The sequence below is a fragment of the Pogona vitticeps genome, chromosome 9 (assembly GCF_051106095.1).
Source record: "Pogona vitticeps strain Pit_001003342236 chromosome 9, PviZW2.1, whole genome shotgun sequence".
Taxonomy (NCBI): Eukaryota; Metazoa; Chordata; class Lepidosauria; order Squamata; family Agamidae; genus Pogona; species Pogona vitticeps.
The window spans coordinates 23,434,013-23,460,193 of NC_135791.1; the positions used below are offsets into that span (position 1 = coordinate 23,434,013).

The following is a 26,181-nucleotide window of genomic DNA, read 5'->3' on the forward strand; positions in this document are numbered from 1 at the left end:
AGTCCCTTTAGAGACTTTTTTGGCTGGAAAAAGAAAAGCAGAGCCTAATAAACAAGCACGTAATATTTATTTGGGGGTAAGTAAACACTGTGCAGATTTACTAAGCAGTAAACCCTACTCGATTTATTTAAGGTTAGATTCACTCAACATATAAAAATCGGAGTGAAATTTGGACTGTGGAGTTTAATTGATTGATCCGTAAGTTTAATTAATTAAGGCTGAACTCATTCATTGATCTGAGTCCACAGTAGTCTTTTCCTCCAAGAATACACTGGTGGGCATCATCCAAAATTAAGAAAAGCTACATTGGAAAAAGCGTATTTTCTTTCATAGGTGTGCAGTTTTGAAGGAAATACAAATCTTAACAGCTGGTGTTTAGAACCAGTGTGATCCGGAAGGTGCCTCAGAATAAGCCCTATTCAGCTTGAACCTCCACCCAAAAACGGAGGAGCAGCCTGGATACATCCCACGCAGATGAACTATTCAGAGTGTCTATTTGTGAGACTGGGACCGAGACGTCCCCAGACATTTTGCTGCCTGAGGCGAAACTCCGGGCAACCTGGCTTGGGAGTGGAACCCTTTTTAAGGCCAGGAAACAGGTCCGCCCTGTTTTGCACCACGCCGGAGGGCGGCAGGGCAGTTTAGGGGGTGCCCCGTAACCTACACACACGTAAGACACACGGGTCTCTGTGTTCCCAAGAGAACTGGAGACACGATGGAGGGGAGCACAGAAGGAACACCCCCCGTCCGGCCGCTCCCTCGTCCCCAAAGGCAGGGGCGTTTGTCTCCGAAAATTGTACCGGTTGCTAGATCTGGATGGAGAGCAAGCCGCACCCAGGAGGGAAAAAAAAATTGGAACGGCAGCGATCTGCTCATTGCGTGTGGACGCGGTGACATTCCCACGCCTTTGGCGGGGGGGGGGGAAACGACTGCAAGCGGACCCTGGTGGAACCACCCCTTAGGATCCGTGTCGGTCTTTTAGCAACTTAGGGATGCGATGGACTCCCATCTCTCTCCAAACCGAAGAGTCGTGTCCGCGCCCATCTTTTCGGGGCGGAGAGGAAGGAAAACATCCCGCGCCGGCCAAAACCCAACGCGGATGTTGTTGGGTCGTGTGAATGCCTTAAAGGGGGGGAGGGGGGAGGACGCCGGGGGGGCGTGGCCCTGGCTTTCCCCCGCCCCCGAGGGGGGTGGTACCCAAAGCTTCCCCGGGCGGCTGCAGCAACCGCGAGCGCGCGTTGGTGGCGGGAGACGGCGCGAGGCGAGCGGGTTGGCGCTTCTTGCGGGGAGAGACCGGGCTGATTCCCACGACCCCCAAAGCCACCCTCCAGGCAGCTCCTCTCCCACGGGACACGATCGGCTGTTTGGGACCCTTCCCCGCCCCATGGGCAAGCCTGGGAGTTCGTGCGCTTCGGCTTGCCTCTTCTTCTGCTGTCTCCTCTCCGGTAAGTCTCCGGAGCCCTACTCCCTTCCCGCTCCCCCCCCTTCCCGGGGACCCACTCCCTTGCCGCTTAAGGAGGAGGATCGGGTTCATTCTCTCCCACCCCCCACCCCGACGGGTCCCTCTGATTTGCCCCCATCTCCAAACTCCACCGGTTCTAGGATCTGGGCTGCTTTGCCTTGGGAATCTCCCTCCCTCTCCGGAGACTTTTTCCTTGACTCCTTTTGCGCTCCTGCCCGCTTTCCTCTCCATCCGGATTCCAAAACCTTTCTCGCGGCCCCACCACCACCACCACCACGCCTCCGCCCAATCCGGATTCGCTCTCCCCTTAATTCGAATTCGCCCCGTCTGCCTCCTGCCGTCCTCTAAGGGCTCGGATAAAGTTTCTCCTCTCGCCCAAGATGGCGAGGTCCGAGGAACCTGTTTCTCTGGCTGGCCGACCTGCGAAAGGCGGGGTTGCAAGAGGAGGAGGAGGAAGAGGAAGGAGGAAGGTCCCTTAACACTTTCTTACCTGGCCAGGCGGGGTGGGGCCGCACAGGTGTGTCTGAGAAGAGGGGCAGTGCCTTCAGGATCGGCCAGATCCCCGCCCTGCCTCTCCCCCTGCGATCCACTCCTTCGCCCCCTCTCCGCCCGCTGGAATCCGGGGAATTTTAACAGGGACCCGGAGACAGGGTCCATCTCCCTCCCTCCCTTGGCCAGACTGGGCGCCAAGCTTTCTCGATCGCCGCGAAGCAGGGGAGGCCCGGCTTCCCGATTCGGATCAGCCCCAATCCGAATCTATAGAACGGACCTCCCCGGGGGGTTGGAATCCGCCGGCTTCGAACCTGGCGCGGGGGAGGCAGAGGGAGCCTTGAAACTTGCTTCCCGCCGCTCGTCCAGCGGCTCCAGACAGCTGGGAACCTTGGCTAGGCTTCCAACCGATCGATCTTGTCTGAGCAGCTTGGGGGAAAAAATAATTTAAAAAAATCCGATCCTTCTGTGATTCGGATTTCATCCTTGCAAGGCAGGGCGCCCTGGCTTCGCTTCTCATTTTCTGCAGCCGGCCCTGGGAGGGGGATTCACCCTGTGCTCTTGTTAGAAGGGACATTCCTTTCCTGTTGGTTCTCCCCCGAGTCTGGGGGAGCCGTTGCTAAGGCGAGGGTCTCTCCTCCTCCTCCTTCCCAGCGTTGTTTCTTGCGCAGCATCTCCGCGGGGGAGCCAAAAGCTCCATTTTTATAAGAAGGTGGTGTCGTATGGATCCTCGAGTCTCCGATGCCCCCAGGAGGCTCAGAATTTCTCTAATTGCAGAGATGCTACTAAGATGCTTGTTTCCCAGCCAGGCAAGATGGTGGGCTCCATCCTGTAAACCCCCTTTTTTCTCTCCCCCTCCCCAACAGCTGTGGTATCTGGAGGTGTGAAAGTTCCTGCTCTCACCTGTTGTGGTTTTTTAAAAATAGCCCCTTGGTAGAAGGGAGTCTCTCAGGGCCAGGAGCTCAGTGGCGGAGCACATGAGTTGGACGCAGACAATCCTGAATTTGAATCCAATCTTTTTAGTTAAATAAATAATTAGAAAGTTCGTTTTCTGCTTGAGACACTGGACACGGCATTGCCAGTCAAAGGAGACCATGCCGGACAAAGGGCCCCATAGCTATAAGGTGGCGTTGGCTGTTCCGCTGTTGTTCAGAACCTCTTTCCGTGGGAGACCTTTGTGTGTGGACGGATTTGAGCGTGGAGTGTGAAAGTGGCAAAGGATTCCAGGGTGTTTCCATGGGTCTAGGGCAGTGGTCCCCAACCTTGGGCCTCCAGATGTTCTTGGACTGCAACTCCCAGAAGCCTTCACCACCACCTCTGCTGGCCTGGATTTCTGGGAGTTGAAGTCCAAGAACATCTGGAGGCCCAAAGTTGGGGACCACAAGTCTCGGGTATGTTCAGGAGGGTGAGATGCAAGTTAGCTGGGCCTCCTTCTTACCCCAGAAGGTCTCCATGCTTCCTGCATATTGAAGGGAAGATGAAATAATCGGGATGGAGTTAGGAATCTGGCTGTGGAGCCAGAGGTTACGAGTTCAATTCCCCACTATTCCTCCTGGGAGAAGTGCCAGCCTGTGTAGCCTTGGGCAAGCTGCCCAGCTCCAGAATTGCCCCTGGAAGAGAATAATAATAAACCACTTCTGAGTATTCTCCACCTAGAAGACCCTAGAGAGGGTTAGTCAGAATTGATTTGATGGTGCCAGATTATTTTTTCTAGTAAATGTCTCTCTAGGGAAGAAACTGCTGGAGAGCTCAGTGGTTTAACACATCTGGCTATGAAGCCAGAGGTTAAGAGTTCGATTCCCCACTGCGCCTCCTTGACAGAGACTGGATGATCCATTGGGTCCCTTCCAGCTCTGAAGTTCAAAGATGATGATGACATTTTTGTGGTACGACCCCTTTCTTGTCGAGAAGCCACGGGGTTTTCCAAAACAATTTGAAAGCCGCTGTGATGGACTTCAGCGTCCATCTTCAAGATCTAGCTCAGCTGAAATGACAACAAATCCAGTTTAGGCATTTCAAGCATTTCCAGAAGCCTATGAAGTGTGGATTTGAATCCGTGTTTCCACAACCGAAGATGAACGCTCCACGCCGGATCTCATTTTTGGTGCACCTTGGAAGAACGGTGACCAGGTTATGAAGTATATGATTCTTTGCCTTTCCCTCTCCTGCCTCTCAAATAGGACATTTTGTGGTAGGAGAACCATGTTCTTCTGAAACATACGGACGCTGGAGGGGACCTTGTTAGTAACCATGCGGTAACTACCCTCCAACGGATGTGTTCCATAAAAATGCTGCATTGCTGGTTTTTATATGAATTTGGGAAACTCACGTGGTTCTGGAGCTGTATTTTCACGTGAACTTGAAGCCTGGGTTTCTGTTTGTGAGCAGATTTTTCTCCATAGAAACCTCACACCTGCTCCCACGAAGTGGTTTAAGATTACCTGTTGATATTTAAGAGGAAGAAGAAGAATTTTAGAACTGCAGATCTGGAAGGGACCCTCTGGATCATCGAGCCCAGTGCCTCTCGAGGAGGCCCAGCGGGGAACCGAACTCCCAGCCTCTGGCTCCACAACTGGATACCTAAATTCACTGAACTATATTGGGCAATTGCTTTATTGTGAGACATCCTGGCTGTGCATCAACGCATGCCTCTCTCTTTTAACTACTCTAACTGTGAAGTAATTGTCTTTCCCTTCCCTTGATCTTTGAAAAGTGCTATGGTTTGTTGACTTCCCATAGTGTGTTCCTGTGTACATGCGGAGTGCCTGAAGCCCTTGGAGGGCGTGCTCTTCCTCAAATTTGGGGCTGTGGCGGAAAGTGCTGTTTTGTTTGTTGTTAAGCTGGTGAACTACCCTGTCGTTTATCCTGCTGCTTACCATAAATAATAACCTTCTCTCGGCTTGCTTTGCCCCTTGGGAAAACATTTACCTTTTGGCCACACCCTCCCGCACCGCAACCTCGCATAAACAGGGAGTTACATGTCTGAAAGCCATCATTACTTATTTTATCTACACTTACTGAAAACCTTTAATGTCAGGGCGACGAACATGGACAGTAGCTGTGGCGGCACTTCCTGCAGCCCCTCTTTCTGACCCACATGCATGGATTCGTTCCATGAACTATTCGCAATACCGTAATGCCAGCCTGTTCAGTCTGGATCGGGTTCCCTTCTGACTTATTAACCCGTTCAAGGAATAAATTGGAGGTTAAACCTTGTAGAAGCTGACTTCCTTTCATGCCATGCCCCTGTTACTTTAGAATAAAAGGTAAAAAAGGTAAACATTCCCCTTGACAATCTGTCCAGTCGTGCCCGACTCTAGGCGGCGGTGCTCATCTCCGTTTCCAACCCATAGAGCTAGCGTTTGTCCACAGACAATCCTCCGTGGTCACGTGGCCAGGGTGACTAGACACAGAACGCCGTTTACCTTCCCACCGAGGTGGAACCTATTTATCTACTTGCATTTTTACATGCTCTTGAACTGCTAGGTTGGCAGGAGCTGGGACAAGCGATGGGGGCTCACTCCGTCGTGTGGATTCGATCTTGCGACTGCAGGTCTTCTGACCTTGCAGCACAGAGGCTTCACCGCAGCACCACCGTCTCTCTCATTACTTTAGAGTAGTGGTTCCCAACCATGGGTCCCCAGATGCTCCTGGACTACAACTCCCAGAAATCCTGGCCAACGCAGCTAGTGGCGGTTTCTGGGAGTTGTAGTCCTAGAACATCTGGGGACCCAAGGTTGGGAACCACTGCTTTAGAACAGCCTATGGTTGCTGTGAGGAGAGACAGTCTTTCAAGTTAAACAGGGCTGTTTTCCTTTCTTTCTGTGGAGCGTGCTGTGGAACATGCAGGCTGGTATGCGCCACTGCAGTAACATCAGCTGTACTGTAATGCCTGTAGTGACAGGGTTATGTAGCTGTTGCAATGCCTAGTAAGCATATGGGTAGGGTGACATTTCTCCTTGCTTTCTTTATACCGTTATAATATATGACACAGTTTCTGCTTAAGTTGTGATTTAATTTTTTTAACCTCTCCTGTCTCGCTTAAATCTTGACAGGCCTTGGTAAATGCAAGGATCTATCGAAAAGCCTGTGCTGATTTTTGTATTCTCCCAAATGCAATGTATGAATACAGTATGTGGTGGATAAACTTTCTGATTTAGACATGTTGTTGTTGTGTGCTGTTGAGTCAGAACTGACTTCCAGTAGCCCTAATATGGCTTTCAAGGTAGTAGAGATATTTAAGAAGTGGTTTTACAAGTTCCTCCCAATGGGTTTCATGGCTGAGCGGGAATTTGAACTCAGGCCTCCAGAATCTTAATCTATCACTCTGTCTGTGACATCACATTGGGTATCCAACAGCCATGTAGATAGGGGAATCATTTGTTTCTAAGCATCAGCCCAGTGCTGTTATTTAGGAAACTGGTTGTTGTTTATATTTATATTCCACTTTTCTTCCAATGAGCTTAAAGTGGCATACATATCTTTCCTCTTGGTCCTGTCCTTACCCCAACCCTGTGAGGTAGGCTGGGCTAAGACACCCAATATTGTTTCATGGCGGAATGGGAATTTGAACCCAGGTCTCCTGAGCCATACTTCAGATCTCTGTCCCCAAAGGTTGTAGACTGGAATAGCCTCATTTGAGGTGCGGCGTGAGACCAGTAGATGAAGGATCAGATTACACAGTTTATTTTTGTCGTTTGTGTAATGCAGACAGGCCGGCTTTTCATATGTAAACGGTTGCCCAGGTACAGATTTTGAAAGCAGAATTTTTTTTTCTTTCATCTCATAAAAATGTGTCGGTAATTGGTTTTATCGGGATTTTAACCCGTGCCTTTTTTACTTCGTTGTTGATGTTATATTCTGATTTTTTTTTAAAAAAATAGTTGTGATTGGCTTATTTGCAATTTTTTTTAACATCTTGGTAAGCCGCCTTGGGTCTTTCTGTTGGTGGTGGTGGTGGTGGTGGGGAAAGAGGCAGGGTAAAAATTAAATAAATTAAATGTAATATATGCCGCAAGGGAACGGAGATGGGTGCTGGTGGTGGCTTTGTGGAAGAAATCTAGGTCAAGGCCTGAGGTTGTCCTGGAAGTTGATTTGGTGCAGTCTGAGGCCTGGGAAACCGCTGCAAGCCTGAGTGGGAGTCACAAAAGCCCCCCGGGGGTTTCCTTGGCAACCTCGGGGAGATGGAAGAGAAATGCAACAGTCTCTCCTGTTTGGGTTAGAAGAATGCGTCTCTCCCCCCCCCAATCTTCAGCCCTCCAGGACATTGCCATTGTTCCCATCCTGCTATATGGGGCTGATGGGCATTGCAGTCCGGAAACCTTTGGACGTTCCAGATCAGGCAAACCCTGGGCTTCAAATGCCAATTTGCGTTGCTCGGCTCTGGTGGCCACAGATGGTGTCACGGAGAAATGTGACATATTTTTTGTGGGTAGTCGAGAAGCAAACTGCAGTTCCTGGAATGTGCTTCTTTCTAAGGTGGTTCTCAAGCTCGAGTTTCGTTTTTTTCTGGTGAATTGCAGAGGAAGATAAAACCTCAAAGAGGGATTTGTGCGATACGGAGCGGGGGGGGAGGGAATGACAGAGTTCTGTTGCTGAAGAAGCTATTTTCTCTTACTCCTCCAAGAGAGGAAATGGGATTTTTCCCTCTTTTAACTAAAAGGATAGTTCCTGTAAGAGGGACAATAAACAATTAAATCTTCTTCCATGCCCTTGGGGAAAAAAATCCCTGTATTATTTATTTTATTTATTTATTTATTAGATTTGCATCCTGCCCATCTAGACTACGTCTACTCTATTAAAAAAGACACACAACTTTCCTACTGGAAATTGAAAACACTACACACCCACCGCTATATACAGTGGTACCTTACAAGACGAACGCCTCGCTGGATGAAAAACTTGCAAGATGAAAGCGTTTTGCAATCGTGTCGGTGACTCGCAAGACGGTTTCTTCTATGGCTGTGCTTCGCAAGACAATTTCCCCCCACAAACTGATGCCTCGCAAGACGAAAATAATTTGTTCGTCTTGCGAGGTTTCTGCATTGTAATGCATTCCTATGGGAAACCGCTGTTCGCAAGGCGAACATTTCGCAAGATGGCGCTACTCGCAGAACGAATTACTTTTGTCTTGCGAGGCACCACTGTATATTGCTTGTTGGCCTTTTGACTATGATCAGGTGTAGTAGATACCTGTGGTTTGCTCTCAGGATTTACTCTGTATATGCTCATAGGCACTGGGGGTGGTAGTCCATACAGGTTGTGGAAAGACTTTCCTTTCCAAAGGCTTCTGAAGTTTAATGCTGTGAAGGTCCAGGTGGTTTCTGTTTCATTGCTAAGGAAGGAATGATAATTACACTAGAAATGTTGTTTGAAGAAGTGGACTTTGGTCTACAAAACCTCACACTAAAATAAATTTGTTGGTCTTTAAAGCACCACAGTATTCTGCCCTTCCTTCCTCTCCTCCTCCACCCCACTTTATTTTTGCCTATAAGCATTTGGGAATTTTTCAAGATTGCAGTGGACGACTTTTGTTGGAGGAGGGCGTAAGGACCATCGCAACTGTTTTGTGTGTGTATGTAGGACATGCTGCTGAAAATATGACACCAAATTCCTAGAAATGCGTATCCCACAACTGTGTTAGTAGATTACATATAGATGTAATAAAACAGCTGGGTAGCTCAGTGTTTTAGGCCTTTGGCTAAGCATCCAGGCGTTGGGAGTTCGATTCCCCACTGTGTCTCGTTGACAGGGCTGGACTTAATGATCCGTAGGGTCCCTTCCAGTTTTGCAGTTCTAAGATGTTTAGGTGCTGGTTTTCTAAGCAGTATTTGTAAGTTATCCATTTTGTTCTCTGTTCCTCATTTCCCCAAGCGGTATTAGTATCAAATGTTTCCTTTCTGAACAGGGCTAGTTTCTTGTTTTTAAACCGGAGACTTGGTGTCTTCTACAATTTTGATTTACTTAAAAATCTGCAGAACGAGCAGGTAGAAGAATAATCTTATTCTTTCCCCAAGATGTCAGTTCTGCTCCCCGAAACCTTTTTCGCCAGTGATGTGCATGGGGGACAGTCTGAAGTAGCCAGCAGGTATTAACTGGTATTTAATCAACTTTCTTTTGACCAAACTCTGGGAGGCAGTGGAAGACAGGAGGGCCTGGCGTGCTCTGGTCCATGGGGTCACGAAGAGTCCGACACGATTTAACGACTAAACAACAAAATTGACTTTCTTCCTCTGAGATACACAAAGGCTTAGAAGCTGTCGTGTGGGTGGGTATGCAGATTCTTACAAAAATATCTTCATTTCTGACAGAAGAATATTCTTTTTTTCCTTGAGGAATATCTTCTCTTAAGGGTGTCAGCATTTTACCCCTTCTTCTGTCCAGGATACTATACGCTCTGGCGAATTTTCATTTTTCTCCCTTGGAGACAAGATACTTGTTTGGCGCATTATGCTGATGTTTGAACTTGAAATCTAGAATGTTTTGAATATGGGTGCCATGTTTTATTCTAGTGCAGTGTTGAAAGAAGACGCCACATGCCTAGCAACAGATAATTAAGAGACTGCTACAAGAGGAGATGTGAACCAAAAGCATAACCCAGGTTGGGTAATACAGAATCAAAACAGCAATATGTCCTTTCTTGAACATTTAGGGAATATTGAAAAGAAATACTGTATGCTAATATGAACGAGGCATCATCTCCTAGACTTGCATCTCTCTTCAGCTGGGTAGGATAGCTCTTCTTTGTTTCAGTTCTTAAATGTGTTAAATTAAAAATGTTGAACCGTGTGAGTCATCCCTGTTTTGCTTATGTTCATCAAATCGCACAAGAGGGATGTGCTCTTATAGGCTCTTAGTGTCAAACACACAAACACACACCCCAGACACCCAGTGAGCTATAAATACTCAACATGGGACTGATAAAAATCATATTTTTTTTTTTAAAAAATTCACTTCTGCGTGCCAACAACTTCTGCTAACCAAATGCACTGGGTGATGAGCTCATTCACAAACCTTCCCATGCCCCAGTCTTCCTGAATGTGGTTTCCCCTATTTTCCCCTCCCATCCCCCACGCTTTCTTTTCTCCCTCCCTCCCTCTCTCTGTCTGCCCAAGAGTCAGGACTCATCATTAGCATGAGAAAAACGAACTGCAAGCCATACCCGGGAGGTGGGCAGGCGACTGCAGTAAGGGCAGGATTAACCCTCTCCTGGCCTGGCTAAGATCTGCTTTGCCACCAGAGGCAAAGCCCTCCGGGGCTGTTGAAGAGGCATGCGGTATATTTTCCAACAACCCAAAGCACCCCAGGGTGTGTATGTCTCTTGATGCCCCCACTTCTCCCTCTCCCCCTTGGCCTTCAGCCTTCCTCCACTTTTGGCCAAAACTATGTTGGTTCAGTTTTTGCCCGGGTGATTCACAACCTCCTGGAAGGCTTTCTTGTGTTTCTACTTGACTGTGCGTTGCATCAGAGTATGCAAAAAGAGGTGACTATGCCTGTGTTCATGCGCGTGCATGGAATTTAATGAGACAGCTTTCTCTTTAGTCTTTCAGCTGCTCCCCTGGGGGTCTCCTCCGTGCATCCACCCTTTAAAAAGGACAGGGACACACTCTTTTTTGGAGTTAAAATTCATGGTGAGTCATGAACTTACTCCATCAGTGGTTTCGCCCTAAACAGAAGAAGCTGACTCTCTCTGCTAAAGCCACATGATCCTTCTCCGAGTTCGTCACCAATTCTGTGGTGGTGGATCAGCACCAAAAGGCTAGGGGATTTAATCTGCCATCAGCAGCCGGCCTTTTGTAAGACTAATGGGCCTTAACTGTCACAAAGCAAACCTTCCGTCTCCCAAACAGCTTGTATTACAACAGGGATAATACACAACAGCACATTGTTTATTCCTATTTGTTGAAAATACCAGCTCCTGAAGATCTCTGTAATTCAGAACAGTGTATCATTTTTTTTAAATTATTGCTTAAAATAATGATGGACTTACAAGAGATGCATGGCAACACAAGATAAAGGTACTTGCTTTTTATATCCATGCATTCATGGGGGCTCTCATGCTAGATTCCCCCCGTTGCATCCACTTTTACCCCTCACTGCTTGTAATTCGTGGTGCTGGAAGGCCTGATCCAGTGATTTACATGAAGGAGAGTTTGGTATTTCTACAAGTAGCACGCTAGTTCATTTCTTCAAGGGTGGTATTTTTGTTGTAAGAAGCTCCTGGTCAGCTTAAGTGAACCCCCCTCATTACTATACATCATCCTATAGGCAGGTGAGGAGCTGGCTTCCGAAAAATGTGTTTAGTCAATGTCGTCCTGTGAGCCTGGCCTACCGCTTTCATTTCCCCATTTCTATGGCAACCGGGAACTTCACAGAGGCCTCATCCTTGCTTTTCCCAGCAATAGGCAAGTTCTTCCGCAGAGCAGACATAGTGGGGGGGCAGGGATACCCCAGAAAGCCTCCAGGTATGACCCCAGTTTTGGGCAAAAGAAATGGGATTCAGGTGTGGCCATTCTAGGGTTTTTTAATTCCCAGATCTCCTGCCCGCTTTGGAACCTTTTCTGTATTTTAAGGCAAGAATGGAGGCTGAGGGAAGTGCGATGTGATCTTGACCGATGGTTGAATGGTGGGGCTTCATTTCTGTGCATTAAGCTCAGCGGTCATAAATTGTAGCAAGGTGACTTCTGTGGGATTGGGTGTAAGGTGAGGTAAAACTGAGCGCCGCAGGATCTAGGTGTGTTTAGCTTAACGAAGAGAAGGCTGAGGGGAGACCTGATAGCGGTTTTCCAATATCTGAAGGCTTGCCACAGGGAAGAGGGCATCGATTTATTCTCCCTTGCCCCTGAGGGTAGAACCCGTGGGTGGAAGCTCTTCAGAGGGAGATCCAGCCTGGAAATAACGAGGAATTTCCTTTCGGTGAGAACCATGAAGAAGTGGAACAGTTTGCCTCCCGATGTTGTGGTTGCCCCATCGCTGGAGGTTTACAAGAAAAGATTGGACAGCCATCTGTCCGGGATGGTATGAGGTCCGGGATGGTATGAGGTGGACTAGAAGACCTCCAAGGTCCCTTCCAACCCTACAATGATTCTATGATTCTTTGATATGATTCTAGGAATCTGTGGTCTAGGAACCACAGAATTCTTGGAAAGCGCTATGATTATGACCTTGCTTAGAGTCACTTGCCCATGCCCACTTTCTGTATGATAGGACCAGTATAGCTAAAATGCACTAAAACTGCATTTTCTCATAGAGTACATGCATGATCAACTTCTACATGGTGTGTAGAAAAAAAAAATTGGGCCTGGTGGATGCTGCATATTCCAGCATGCTTTTCAGATGCTAGGAACCAAACCACAGCACCTTAAAAACTGTTTATTTTATTGCCAGCTTCTGTGTGGAATTGTCTTTGCATCCTTAGACTTGTGAAATGCAATATTTTGCCATAGGTCTACATGCAGATGTACATTTTTAGGTGGATAGAGGCCCAGAAGCTTCAGATGTTCTGCTCAGAATTTTTATATAATCTGGATTTTCAAAAGTTCATGTCCCAAGTTAATGATGCTGCTGTTGCAGCAGTTCTTTGAAACACTTGTATCTCTCTTTATTTGGTCTCCTCCCCTTGCTTGTATACAAACCTGAGGTTAAATATTTTTCCCTCTGGGGAAATGGATAGTTGTAATCCTCAAAAGTTCATAGGGAAATAATTCTGCTTGCTACAATAGTTTCCTTTTTATTCTTGATCCATTTTTGCCCCGTAGGCTGAAACTGACTAATGTGGGTTGCTTTTTGGAAAACTGAATTTCTTCAATAGTGCCTCCCCCAACCAACACACACACACACACACACACACGTTCTCATCTCAGAACTGCGGAGCTGGAAGGGACCCTATGGGTCATCAAGTCTGACCCCTATCAACAAGGCCCGCTGGGGAATTGAAGGTTATGAAACCGATTGTAGTACTTTAAAACTGGAAATGTTGGCTGTTGTGCAGTGGGGTGTCAATTCTGGTTCAAGCAATATGTCATAAATGAATGGGAAGAAACTGCTGGATAGCTCAGTGGTTGAGGCATCTGGTTGGGAGTTTGATTCCCCCACTGGACCTGCTTGACTCCATGATCCGAGGGGTCCCTTCCAGCTCTGCAGTTCTAAGACTATAAACCAGGCTGGTATTATTCTGTCATCTAATTTTTCATGTGAAAGGCGAGGGACTGATTTCTTCCTTCCTTCATTACCATTTGAAACCATACCAACCCAGTTTGGGTTTAATGGTGTTTTCTCAGTCCGTGTGATCTAGGGTGATCTAGGTTTATGGCTGCAGAGCCAGAAGTTGGGAGTGGGATTCCCCTACGGTGCTTCCTGGGAGTAGAGCCAGCCTGTGTAGCCTTGGGCAAGCGGTTCATTCCCGGGATGCCCCCAGCAGGAGGCAATGGGAAACGACTTCTGAATCCCCTCTACCTAGAAAACCCTGCAAAAGGTTTTCCATAAGTCAGAATGGACTTGACGGCCTGTTTATTATGATAATTGATGATGGAAGGTACCTTTTCTCTTCTCCGAAAACCAAGATAGCTGAGAGAGAAGTTATCCTACTATGTTCTGGGGAGATGTTGGAGGGCAGCTCTAGATCCTGTCCATTTTTTTGCTCGGTGCACGGGTACAAACGACAGCTGCTCCATCCGGAGTGGCCGTCGCGGTTTGCCGTGCGCGTAGATGTGTGTCCTTTGCTCTTCTCCAGTCGAAAAAGGCTCAGAGGCATTTCCAGCTCTGTTCAAACAGTCTTTAATGAAACATGTGCTGTTCCTGCTGGGGGGGTTGGGGAGCTCCCCAACCCCTCCTCTCCATGCTTGCCTTTCATCCCCTAGTATTTGCTTTTCCATAAACCGAGCTTAATCCCACCTCCCCATCCCTTTGTCTCCTAGGCAGATAACATTCCTAGGCCAGCAGTTTTCTGTCCCTCCCCTCCCTCTCCCCCTCCCCCTCCCCACATTCTTTCTGGTGGGCTGTGAAATACAAACTTAGCCCAGGCAGAGGAGACTCCAGTAATTGGGTCTGACAAGGAACAGGGGCCTTGTAGTTTGCAACAAGGGGGAGAGGATTGTCGGGTGATGAGGCGCCTGCAGTTCTCCTACGGCTTCAGAAGCCAGACTCCAGTAGAAAATGAAGGGTGCGGGGAGGAAAGAATTTGCAAAACCTTCCAGGTATGTCTGGCCCTCCATTTAGGAAGTGGTTATTGTTTAGGAGACATGACACACTTTTACACAGTAAGCAGGTTTGCATGGAGAAAAAGCTCAAAATATCTGAAGGAAAGAGAGGCATCAGTGGGGTCTGAACAATCCCAACTATATCATGTTTGGGGATCACAGATGCATAGACATTTTGACGCAAAAGCAGAGAGCATCCTTTTTAAAATATGAAAGACATTTTTGTAGGAGACAGGAATATGTGGGCTAGGGTAGCCCAATTTTTGCAGCATCTCCCAGTTTTATTTTAAAAAAAGGCAAACATGTTTCTCTTTTTTTGCTCCTGAAAGCTTGTAGGCTTTTCAGAGCTTCCCATTTCTCTCAAAAAAAAGCTCTCCAAAGAGTTTTCATTCCAGTCAACCTCAACGTGAAATTTATTTAACAAGGGCCATGTTTTGAACTCGGCAACTACAGGATTCATTTCCTCTTTGATGGTGATGGGACTGCAATTACGCTTTGATGCTTGGATGAACTGGCCACAGTGCGGTTAGGAATGGACTTCTTTCTCCAGTTCTCCTGAATAAAAACAGAGACTCGTCTCTAAGTAAAAATAATAATAACAACACCACAAGCAAGGAAATGTCTACGCTGGAAACTCAGAGATTTAGCTTGACCCCTGTGCTTGTGGAGTACTTAGCTGAAGGAGTAATCCGGCCCCACTGTTTTGTGTTTTATGCGGAGAGAAGTGCTTATGTCTTAAGTTTTTTGTGTGTGTGTGTGAGGGAGGTTGGAAACGCTGCTGTTTCGATCTCCTAAGCCTCCCTTGTGCTTGTCCCACAACTTATTTGAGGCTTCTGCTTCTGAGCAGAAGGGAGCCAAGAGGAAACAAAAGACAAAAGAGCTTCGGCTGCTTGATCCGGAGCGTAGAAGATGAGCTGCGAAGCCCTGTCTCTGCTTGTCAGAGTCTCCCTCGGCCTCGGTGTTGCCCTGGGCCCAGTGGGACTGGGAGAAGAATAATCTCTGTGGACGTGGATGAGCCGAGCTCCCTTCCTGCTCTTCGCACACTTCCCCTCCTGTCCCTGGGGTGAGCTAGTCTTCATTCCTCTTGCAGACTCTCATAGGAAGCTAGCTGGTGAAAACTGGGGTGCAAGGAAACATGGCTGATGGCAATACGGAGGGGGAAGAGGAAAAGAGAGGGCATTCTGCGGGGTCCTTCCTGGCATGCCATCAGGAGCCTCCATGTGTCGCTCGGGGAGGTTCTCCAGTTTTCCTGGGGATGATGGGGAATTTCCATAGTTCAGTGCATCCTGGGAGACGGGGGGTGCCTGGCTAAAAGATGCTGAGCTAAAAGTGTGCTGTTTATATACCACCCCACAATGCTTAAAGCTCTCTCTGGGTAGTTGACAGTTTAATGATGCAGGCTACACCTTGCCCTCTCTCCCAGCAAGCTGGGTACTCAATTTACTGACCTCATAGGGGTGGAATATTGCGTCAGCCTTGAGGCAATACCTGAGCCCATTGGGATCAAACTCAGGTGGTGAGCAGAGTCTTGAATCTGGATGACCCCTACCATCATCCTCTCCATCTCCTACCGGAGGAGATGGAGAGGATAATGCAAAGTAGATGTGTATGTAGAGCTAAAAATCCAAGACTAGTGGAATCTGCAAAATATCTCCTGGCCTTAATCCTAGAGCAAAGTGACAGACAGACAGACAGACAGACAGGAAGGGAGGAAGGGAGGAAGGGAGGAAGGGAGGGAGGGACCTGCTAAGCATGGAAACGCAGGCTCCTAGTTTCTTGGCAGACTATTTAGTTATTTATTTAAAATATTTTTATCCCACCTTTTTTCTTAAAAAGAACCCAAGTTTACAAACTCTTCTACCACGGGGTCTGGCAAAGCGGGGCAGATCAATGACTTCTTGCTGTGTTCCCCCTGCTCTCGTCTTGGTGGGGAATAGCCATTCCTTTTTCTGCAGCTACTAGTAATCAATGTCATTGCTTGCACTAAATTCCTAGTCATTGGCATCTCCTGTTGTGTTCTTAAATACAGCCCTTCCTTTTACACGTCAGCATACTCATTTATTTATTATTGACCGATTGATTTGATTCACGTACTGCCCATCTGGCTACCAAGGCCACTCTTGTAATCGGAGCTTGGAAATAATACGTTGCATTTAATGGGTTAACCTTTGAAAGTTGTTGGTTTGGTGCTACAGAGAAGGAACGTGTCTGACCTATTGAAAATAAAATTTTGAAAGTAACACAGAAACCATGAAAATGGTGATATTCAAAACAGTATTCTTTAGAGCAGGATGTTCTTGAACTAAAACTCCCAGAAGCCTTCACCACTAGCTATCTTGGCCAAGATTTTTGGGAGTTGTAGTCCAAGAACATCTGGGAACCGCAAGGTTGGGAACCACCGCTTTAGAGGCATCCGTTGGCTTCTCCTGACAATGCACAAACCACGAGTTTCACGTCCACATGTTAAATCTAACTAGTTATAATCTAATGTCTGTACAAGGATGTTGAAGCACCTTGTACCCCTGCCTTTCCCAAGGGTATGTTTTTTTTTCAGGAATCGGCAGAGGTGAAGCAGTTCATCAGTCAGGTGCTGTTTTATGTCTCATGATGACAGCATGGGTGTGCAAAGATTGTAATGGAGAAAGAACTTGGCATCTGCGAAGACTCCGTTTCTAGCCCTTAAGGTGAAAGGAGATAAGCTCGGAAGCGTGGCGGCCGGGTATCTCACTCAGTCTCAAATGCCAATGGTTGGTCTCAACTTCAGAGCCCTGCTTTCCTGCTTGCGGTCTCAGTCTTTCATTAATGGAGCGGAACAGATTTTGCAGAATCTACTAAATATATGCAAAGGTGAATAATCTCTGTAATTTAATACAGTGGTGCCTCGCTAGACGATGATAATCCGTTCCACTGAAATCGCTGTTTAGCGAAATCATTGTCTAGCGAAAAGCATTCCCCCATTGGAATGCATTGAAACCTGTTTAATGCGTTCCAATGGGGAAGAATCGTCGTTGTCTAGTGAAGATTGGCCAAAGGAAAGCCGCTTCGCGAACCACCGATCAGCTGTTTAAATTGCTGTCTTGTGAAGCTTAGGTCCCGAAAACACCTGTTTTGCGAGCGCAGAGGGAGCTGTCAAAATCATAGTCTAGCGAAAATCGGTTTGCAAAGCTGGGACCAAACATTGTCCAGCGAAACTCCCCCATAGGAATCACTGTTTTGCAAATCGCTATAGCAGCCGCAAAAAGTCAATGTCTAGCAAAAAAACTGTGATGCGGGGTAACTGTCTAGTGAGGCACCACTGTATTGTATGCTAAAGTGCAGAATCTTGATGCCTGCCCTTTTAAAAAAAAAGATGGGTCCGAGTGAGCATCACTTCTGCGGTTTTAAGGATACAGTTGTGTGTGTGTCAAACTTAGAACTTCAGTGTTCTTTCATGGGTATGGCAGGTTCTAGGTCTTCTTCCCAACCATCAGTGCTAGAAGAAGGAACAAAGGAAGAAGGTGCTCTTGTAATCCTGACCTGTTTGTCGGGTTCCCATAGTAGCTTAGGGTCTCATTGAGCACTGTTCTTCCTGCAGACGTAGGATCATGCCTCTTTTAAAACGACTTCCTTTAAGAATTCATAGACTATAAAGTGATACTAAGTCCAGCTTCCTCTTTGACACATTTCTTTCTAACAACAAAACTTCTCTGTGTTTGGGGACTTCTATGCAGAATCCTCCCTGTTCCTCTTCTGATTACCATGCCTGTATGCAATCTTTCCGGCAGTGAGTTCAAGGTCATAGACCCAGGTTTTCTCTGCTCATTCACAACAGCCTTGTGGTGTTTTTCAGGGGAAGAGGGTATGATTTCCCCTGAACAGTAAATTTCATGGTTCAATGAGATCTAAAACCAAGTTACAGTTCAGTATTCTAAGAGTGACACCTCCGTAGCTCACTCCCACAACACGATTGAGTAACGAGAAAGTAACACTGCGCTCAGTGTGTATAGAACGTTTTCCTTAAAAAAGATTGGGGGGGGGGAATGAGGAACAGGTCCCTCTAAAAGAAGAGTTCTGTGAGGATCAAGCATGCTTGGTAAGAAATGTTGAGCATGTATTGGGAATGAAAATGGAAAGATAGGGAAGAACGCAAGAAACTTCATCTTGCGCATCTTATAACTTTAATTGTCCTAGATGAGAGAGCAAAGGTGGCCGGTCAGATCCCTTGAGCCAGGAGTCCTCCTTTTGAGTAGTGGAGATTCTGCTGAATTTTGCTATAGGTGCTCCTTTTTGAGGGTACCCTTTGAATTCTTCCAAAGTTCATTAAAAACCAGGGCAAGGCTGTCTTGTCCTCAAACTTTTGGGGACTTTAGTATAAACATATTCATATAAACATGCAACTTTGGAGCTATCTGCTTGGTGCAGGAAGCCTGAGGAAGATGAATTATTATTGAAAGCTTGCAGTTATCTTTTGCTTTCTTAAGGGTCCCATAAAAGTATCACCTGTCCCTGCATTTTTTAAATTCTTTAAGTTAAGGCGGTTTTGAGACTCGGTTGTAAAGACAGGCCGGTTTTTTGTTTTTTTTTGTTTTTTTTGGTAGGAAACTGAGGTTGTCGTTAAGAAAACAGGATTGGACCAGGAGCTGGGGTTTCTTTTGTGTCCAATATTTGTTTGGCCTTTTTAAGGTCCTGTCTTTGGGGCCCCATCTTTTTCTGTGACCTGGTTCCTTCTGGGGAATGAGGGGAAGAGGAAGCATTCATTAAAAAAAGGCATGAGCGCAGTTCTGTGCAAGAAATTAACACTGCCTGTCCCAGTCCTGCCAAAGACACCTCTATCTTCTTGCGTTACACCTTCCTTTCATCTCCTTTGTTGTTTAGGATCTCCTCTTGCATCCGTTTCTTGGCTTAGCATCTTTCCTGCCTTCTCCAGCTTGACTCTAGGACTTTGGGGAACTATTCCCATTTCTGTCTCTTTTCTCCCTGCCCATGAAATAGCACGCACGCACGCACACACACACACACACACAGACCCATGAGAGTTCGCTCCATTTAACAGCTTTGTTTGTCTGCTCTTGAACATCAAACCACACTTTTAACTCTGCCTTGTCCCCCTTCGGCCTCTCCTCTCCTCCCCCACTACATGGTGTCTCTGCGCTCTCTATTTGTACACATGTACATGGATGCGTACGCTCCGGTTTCCTTTGAGCCTCTCGCAGTACTGATGACGATACGGTGACCTATTTAATTCTCCCAGATAATTTGCATGTTGAGTAAGATATGTAAAAAAAAGGCCATCCCCTTAAGGGGTGCTCAAACTACGGCTGAGCTGTATTGATCATCTCTTGATGCCCACATCTGCCTTTGCTGTCCTAGCTCGCTCATTCCCATGTTCCTCTTCTCCAAAACATGGTAGCGACTTAACCGTTTTGAAGTATTTGTATTCTTACCATTTTTAGCTTTAACTGTCATCTTTTAATGATGCAAACTGTCTTGGATCCTTCTTAAGGAGAAAGGTGGGCTAGAACTAACTAACTAACTAACTAACTAACTAACTAACTAACTAACTAACTAACTAACTAAATGGTGGCTTGGATGGAATCACCCTTTAAGCATAAGGTGGCCAGTTTGCTGGACCCTTGTTCTACTCCTGCTCTCACTGACGTGTGGGTCTGTGACATTGTATGAACTGGCTAGATTTGTGGTCTACAAGGCCTTCTCTGAGAAGGGGATTTGCAGCTGAAGAAAAGGTCTTAAGCCATAGTCAAAAGTTAGAAGAGGTGCAATTTGGAATCAGGATACAGTGGACCCTCTACTTAAGGAATTAATCCGTATTGGAACGGTGGCTGCAAGTCGAAAAGTCTGTAAGTCGAATCTCCATTGACCTACAATGCACTGAAAACCGATTAATCCCATAACCAGTGGTTTTTATTCTATTTTTATTCCATTTTGGTTTTTTTCTGGTCTGTAAGTTGATTCTCTGGCTGCAAGTCGAATCTGAATTTTGCAGCCAGAGAAGTCTGAACTTGAAAAGTCTGTAAGTCAAGCCGTCTGTAAGTCGAGGGTCCACTGTAGAGTGTGAAAAGGAAATGGTCGGGGAAAGAGGGGCCTATGCTCAAAGGTTGAAAAGATCACTTTTGTTGGCTTGCCACCACCAGATCCATGCGTTGGCCATGCTGCCTGGAGGATTTGGGACGTTGTACCTCCAAATTTCTAACATTCTGGCTGTCCCCTAAGAAGCTTCCATTGTTAGCCAATGTCAGAGGAATCTCAGGTTCTATGGGAGAGGGCTTACGTTTGGAGGAATGTGGATCTCCTGCTACCATCTGACATGTTAGAGGCTCCTTATTTCTTTCTGTGAGCCAAGGAAAACTACCTCTTATTTTTGGGGGTTTATTTTGGATGAACAGGCATGAGTCAGAACTGGAAAAGGAGCTGTTGTATTTTGCTTTATCTTAAGCCAGCAGTTTGGTTTCATAGGAAGAGAAACACTTTGGATGTCGGAACTGCTGGGTCATATTTGGCTTGGGATGAGGGCAAATCGGAGTCCAGGGTCGTGGCCGTCTCTAACACGAGGGGTTCCTGGGAAAGGTCAGGGTAATGTTAACCTACCTATCGTTTTTTGGACTTTGACCAATAGACAGGTGATAATTTGGCCTCTGCAAACACTGGGTCGTTTTTCTCCCGCTTTCTTAATCTAACATTGGGATTTCTCCCTGTCCCATTTTGGAAGGATGGGTCCTGTATCACAGTCCAGGCCAGCCGATGAATAAATACTAGAAGTCTTGACCAGCCGGCCCCAAACTTTGTGGAAAGCGAAGTCTGCTCTGTGTCCCTGATAGAGATTTCTTGTCTCTTTCTTGTCCATCACAGACAGGCTTGCGGGCAACCTTTTCACCTTCAACGCCCATCTTGGGTGCTTTTTAGACGACTACGCCAAGGAAGATTAAGTGTTAGCAGACCTCTCTTCCACCCCCTCCATGTCTTCTAAGATTAGAACCCTCTTTTCAGAGATAGCAGAATTCTGATTCATTTGACATGTGGCTTCACACCCTGCTCCTTTTTCTGACCCTGCCATTGGGCACAAATAAGAGCGACGGAGAATAGAAGAAAGCTATTTTTTTTGAAGAGTACCCTTTGAATTCTTCCAAAGTTCATTAAAAACCAAGGCAAGGCTGTATTGTCCCCAAACTTTTTGGGACTTTAGTATAAACATATTAATGTAAACATACAATTTTGAAGCTATCCACTTGGTGCAGAGCCTGAGGAAGATGGATTATTATTGAAAGCTTGCATTATCTTTTGTTTTCTTAATGGTCCCATAAAAAGTATCACCTGCCCCTGCATTTTTTACATTCTTGTAAGTTAAGGCGGTTTAAGTTTATGGAAGTTTTCCTTTGTATTTGGAACCCCTTGAGAACGACAGTAAAACTTTTCATAATTGGAAAAGGGGTGTATCTTCATCATAACGTGAACTGATTTTTTTTGGGGGGGGTACCCGTTATCTCTTGTTACAATTTTATTAAACGGAATGTTGGGAAATAGGAAGTAAAAAGGCATGGTTAAAAAAAAATAAGGTGTACGGCAACCTAAGAAAAGAGAGCAAATATCAGTAAACTCAAAAGAGTGCTGTTTGGATACAGGAAGGCGTCACAAAAATGAAATGAGATGGGCGTAATACAGTCAGTGCATAGTGTTGGCAGGAGAAGAAAAGGTCAGAGAGTAAATTGAAATGGACAGATTATGACCACTGAAATGTACTTGAGCGACAGGTCTTATCAGCCCTAGCCAGTATAGCCCGTGGTGATGAATAATGGGAGATGTAGTCCCAAAACCATCCAGAAGTCTGAATTTTGGCCTCTGCTGGACAAATGTGAAGACTAATGGCTGGTGAACAGGCGAGCAAGAAAGCTAGAACTTTGTACTGCTAAAGAGGGATGAGAAGATGTTGAGTAGGTGTCACAATGCCTAATTGTGTCTATAAGGCAGACAATCCATGCTTTCTTCGCCGCTCCTGCTGGACAAGCAGGATCTGCTCTTTCCACAAGAACCCAGAATGGTAAAGCATCTCATCCTGACATGATGGGAGTTAGCAAGAGGAAGGAGCTGTTAGCAAGAGGAAGGAGCTAGCAGGAACTAGAGACTAGCAAGAGGTTGACTGGGGGGAAAAATCTGGGGAAATGAAGGACAGCAAAACTGAATAGCCCATGACAGCTGGATTTGACGTCTTCATACTGACGTTTCGCTCAAATAATCTACCTTCATGGAAGATGCCATTGTAAGCTTGTGTGAAAATAAGATTTGAGTTCCTAACATAGCTGCATCCAGGGGTTGTGTTTGTTTATTTCTGGGCATGCTTGAGATTTTTCAAGTAAAGCGTGTGTTGTTGCACTTGTAGATTTTTTTAAAAAGAGCTTTCTTTTAAAAAAATGTTCATCGGCTGCCCCTGGATATTAAGCAGGCCGCTAGCTGTCCGGTCACCCAGTACTTACAACTCCAGCGGGCTGCTGTACTCGCTCTCCGTTCTCCGCCATGCTTCCGTGGCAGCTGGCACATGCTGGCTTGGAGCACAGACCCGACGGGGCAGCGCTAAGGCGGCGGTTGACTGCCGTCTTGGCGGTGGCACTGCGGAGTCCAGCTGGAAGTGGCTTGTTCACTTCGCTGCCATGACTCCTGTCTCCTCCGGTCAACTCAGAAAGGGCGGGCTCTTCAAGGAAGGAGAGAGCCCGGGCAGAAATGATCAGCCTGATGTGCCATCTTTAGCCTCTCTTCAGTGCTGCCTAGGAGTGTAAACCCATACTTGCGAATTGCAAAGATGCAGAAGAATACATATAGTTGGGAGTGGGTGGGTGGGTAAGTAGCATCATGTCTCTATTGGGGATGTTGACCAATGAGAGAATTATGTATTGGTCCTTTGTTTTGCTTGTTTGTCAATGAATTCAACAAATGTGTTTACACAGTACCCCTTAGCAACATGGTGGCACTGCGGATTAAACCGCAGAAGCCTCTGTGCTGCAAGGTCGGAAGACCAGCCGTCGTAAGATCGAATCCACGCGACGCAACGAGCTCCTGTCGCTTGTCCCAGCTCCTGCCAACCTAGCAGTTCGAAAGCATGCAAAATGCAAAAATGCGAGTAGATAAATAGGTACCACCTCGGTGGGAAGGTAAACAGCGTTCCGTGTCTAGTCACATTGGCCACGTGACCACGGAAACTGTCTCTGGACAAATGCAGGCTCTACGGCTTGGAGACGGGGATGAGCACTGCGCCCTAGAGTTGGACACGATTGGACTAAATGTCAAGGGGAACCTTTACCTTTACACACTACCCCAAAATTCATCAGCAGTGTTTTTCCTTGATATATGGAAGAAAGCTTGAGATATAGTCTACTTTTCATGGTTGTAAAAAAGAGGTCTTCTTTAATTTTTTCTTAGTGCGAGCCTTATGGCATAGTGGTTAAATTGCAGTACTCCCATCAAGACTCTGCTCACAACTTGGGTCTGTTCCTCATCGGCTCAGGTAGCCAGCTTGAGCTTGGCTCAGCTTTGCATCCTTCTGAAGTTGGTAAATGGAGCACACAGTTCGCTGTGGGGCAATGTGGAGCCGGCATAATTAAATTGTAAACCACCCAGACAATGCTTTAAGTGCTCTGGGGGCGGGGGCAGTACACCTAGTTTGGAATTCCCTTTCCAGAGTAGCATCCTCAATGAATTGGCCGTAAAAAGGGGGAAAGTGGTGTGCTCTGAAAGTTGGGCTATAGATCGGTGGTAAAGTACAGGTGTGTTTCAGGGGTGCTTTGGGCAGGGTAAGGCAGAGAAGGACACTTGTCTGGAGCCGTAGAATGCTGTAGGCAACCCTTTGGCAACCCGGAGTCTTCCAGATGTTTTCGAGTGCAGTTCTCACAACCCTTTGCCACTGAGTGTACTGGATGGAGCTGTTTGGAGCTGAAGTCCAAACACCTGAGGGACCTCAGATTGGAGAAAGCAGGCATAGAAGAACTGAACTGGATGAGCCACTTATCTCTTCCAAATACAGTGGTGCCTCGCTAGACAGTTACCCCGCATGACAATTTATTCGCTACACATTGACTTTTTGCGATCACTATAGCGATTCGCAAAACAGTGATTCCTATGGGGGAATTTCGCTGGACAATGTTTGGTCCCTGCTTCGCAAACCGATTTTCGCTAGACGATGATTTTGACAGCTCCCTCCGCGCTCGCAAAACAGGTGTTTTTGGGACCTAAGTTCCGCAAGACAGCGATTTAAACAGCTGTCGCAAAGGGGCTTTCCTATGGCCGATCTTCGCTAGACAACGATGATTCTTCCCCATTGGAACGCATTAAACAGGTTTCAATGCATCCCAATGGGGAAATGCTTTTCGCTAGACAATGATTATGCTAAACAGCGATTTCAGTGGAATGGATTATCATCGTCTAGCGAGGCACCACTGTATATCTACTCCCTGTGCCACTTGCATCTCTCCAACTTTGATGCTTCAGGTGACCACTCCCAAGGGTGATCAAGACATCCTTGACTAGGAGCCCGGCCTTCTCTGTGTTGGCCCCCTCCGTGTGGAGTTCTCTGTCTGTGGAGGTGTGTCAGGCCCTTTTCCCTCCCAATATTCAGAAAGCGCATTAAAACGTTGCTTTTCAGGGCGGCGTTTCAAGACGTTTTCCCTTTATCACCATTTGTTTCTTAGTTGTGGTGTTTCTTTGTTTTTGTTATATTTTGTAATTCTATTCTGCCCATTGCGGGAACATCTTGAGTTTTAAGCTGTGTAGTTCTTTAGATTTAGATTAGGCATCCTTCAGTCTCGAGAGACGATGGTATCGTCCTCTGTATGGAGGACTTGGAACAGCGTCTCGTGTGGCTGAGAAGGCCAATTCGAGAGGGACCATCCCTTCCACACTGAAGACAACTACAATCTGTCCCCTGTCTTATATTTTATATTTTTATATCTTTGGGATGGGTGTAATGTGGTTGTGTTCTCGGCGTTTATTTCATGGCCCAGGGTAATGGCAAGATGGAGGGGGGGATAGATAGATAGATAGATAGATAGATAGATAGATAGATAGATAGATAGATAGATAGATAGATAGATAGATAGATAGATAGATAGATAGATAGATAGATAAATAAAGTGGCCTGTTGCCCTATATTCCTCAGCCTGGCTTATTAAACCTGTCTCATTTGATTTGACCAATGGGTTGACTGAACCCTACAGCGCAAGCTGGTTGGGTCTCAAAAATCATTAAATGCTTTGATTAAACCTTTTGTATAAGAGAATGAGGGCGGCCTGATGAGTAACGCTTTGTGTCCAGAGCTGGGCGGGAGGGCAGAAGCTTGATTATTTTTTTTCAGGGAGAAAAAAATGCCTAGGAAAGCTTTGTAAATGTGGACGAACAGGCTCTGTGTGGTTAAACACACGACACACTTTCTGCCGTGTGTGATGGCGAATTGAAGTTCTGTGCAAACACAGAATAGGTGTAGAATCCTGCCTTCTGAGCATGCACCAGTGTCTATGGGCTGCAGATGCTTAGAAAGGACCCCATTCTAAGCATCTGCGGAAGGACCCCTTGCCACAGCTTGAAAAGGATCACAGTTCCCAGAGTCCCCCAGTGGGCCCTGGTGGTCGGGAATGGGAGTCCCAAACGGCCATGCTAGGAGTCTCTGGTGTCATACTTTGGAGCTGTCTTCATTTTTACAAGACCGCCTTATGGTCTGGTTTTAGTATTGCTGGGGTGGGATTATTTTGGAAACCTTGTACGCGTCTAAGGTGTCCAGTAGATATACACCTTCAGCTACCCTATTGGAGTAATATTGGGGTTCGTTCTGTTTTAAAGTTTGGCAACGAGAAGAATTCAAGGGCCACAAAACGCTGTGAGAGGGAATTCCAGTCTCTGTGGATAAACCATCCCATATCCATTGAGAAGCAGTGAAATGTTTCTGAAGCCTGCCTTGTCGGCAACAGGTTTTTACCTAAGAATGTATCTTCACAGCCATGAGAACAAGAAACTTGGAAGTTTTTTTTTTTTTTAAAAAAGAACATTGTGGTTTGTGAT

General features: G+C 46.5%; 1 protein-coding gene across 3 annotated transcripts in view; it reads left to right on the forward strand.

Moving 5' to 3' along the window:
• Positions 1–1,189: 1,189 nt before the first annotated feature.
• Positions 1,190–26,181, forward strand: part of NECTIN2 (nectin cell adhesion molecule 2) — a 78,558-nt gene continuing 53,566 nt past the window's right edge. For 2 of the 3 annotated variants that reach the window (XM_072980253.2, XM_072980256.2), the window contains exon 1: positions 1,190–1,445. In XM_072980253.2, the coding sequence (XP_072836354.2) occupies positions 1,385–1,445 (61 nt within the window). In that variant the 5' untranslated portion in view covers positions 1,190–1,384. The remainder of the gene's footprint in view (positions 1,446–26,181) is intronic. The other variant, XM_072980255.2, reaches the window with a different exon arrangement.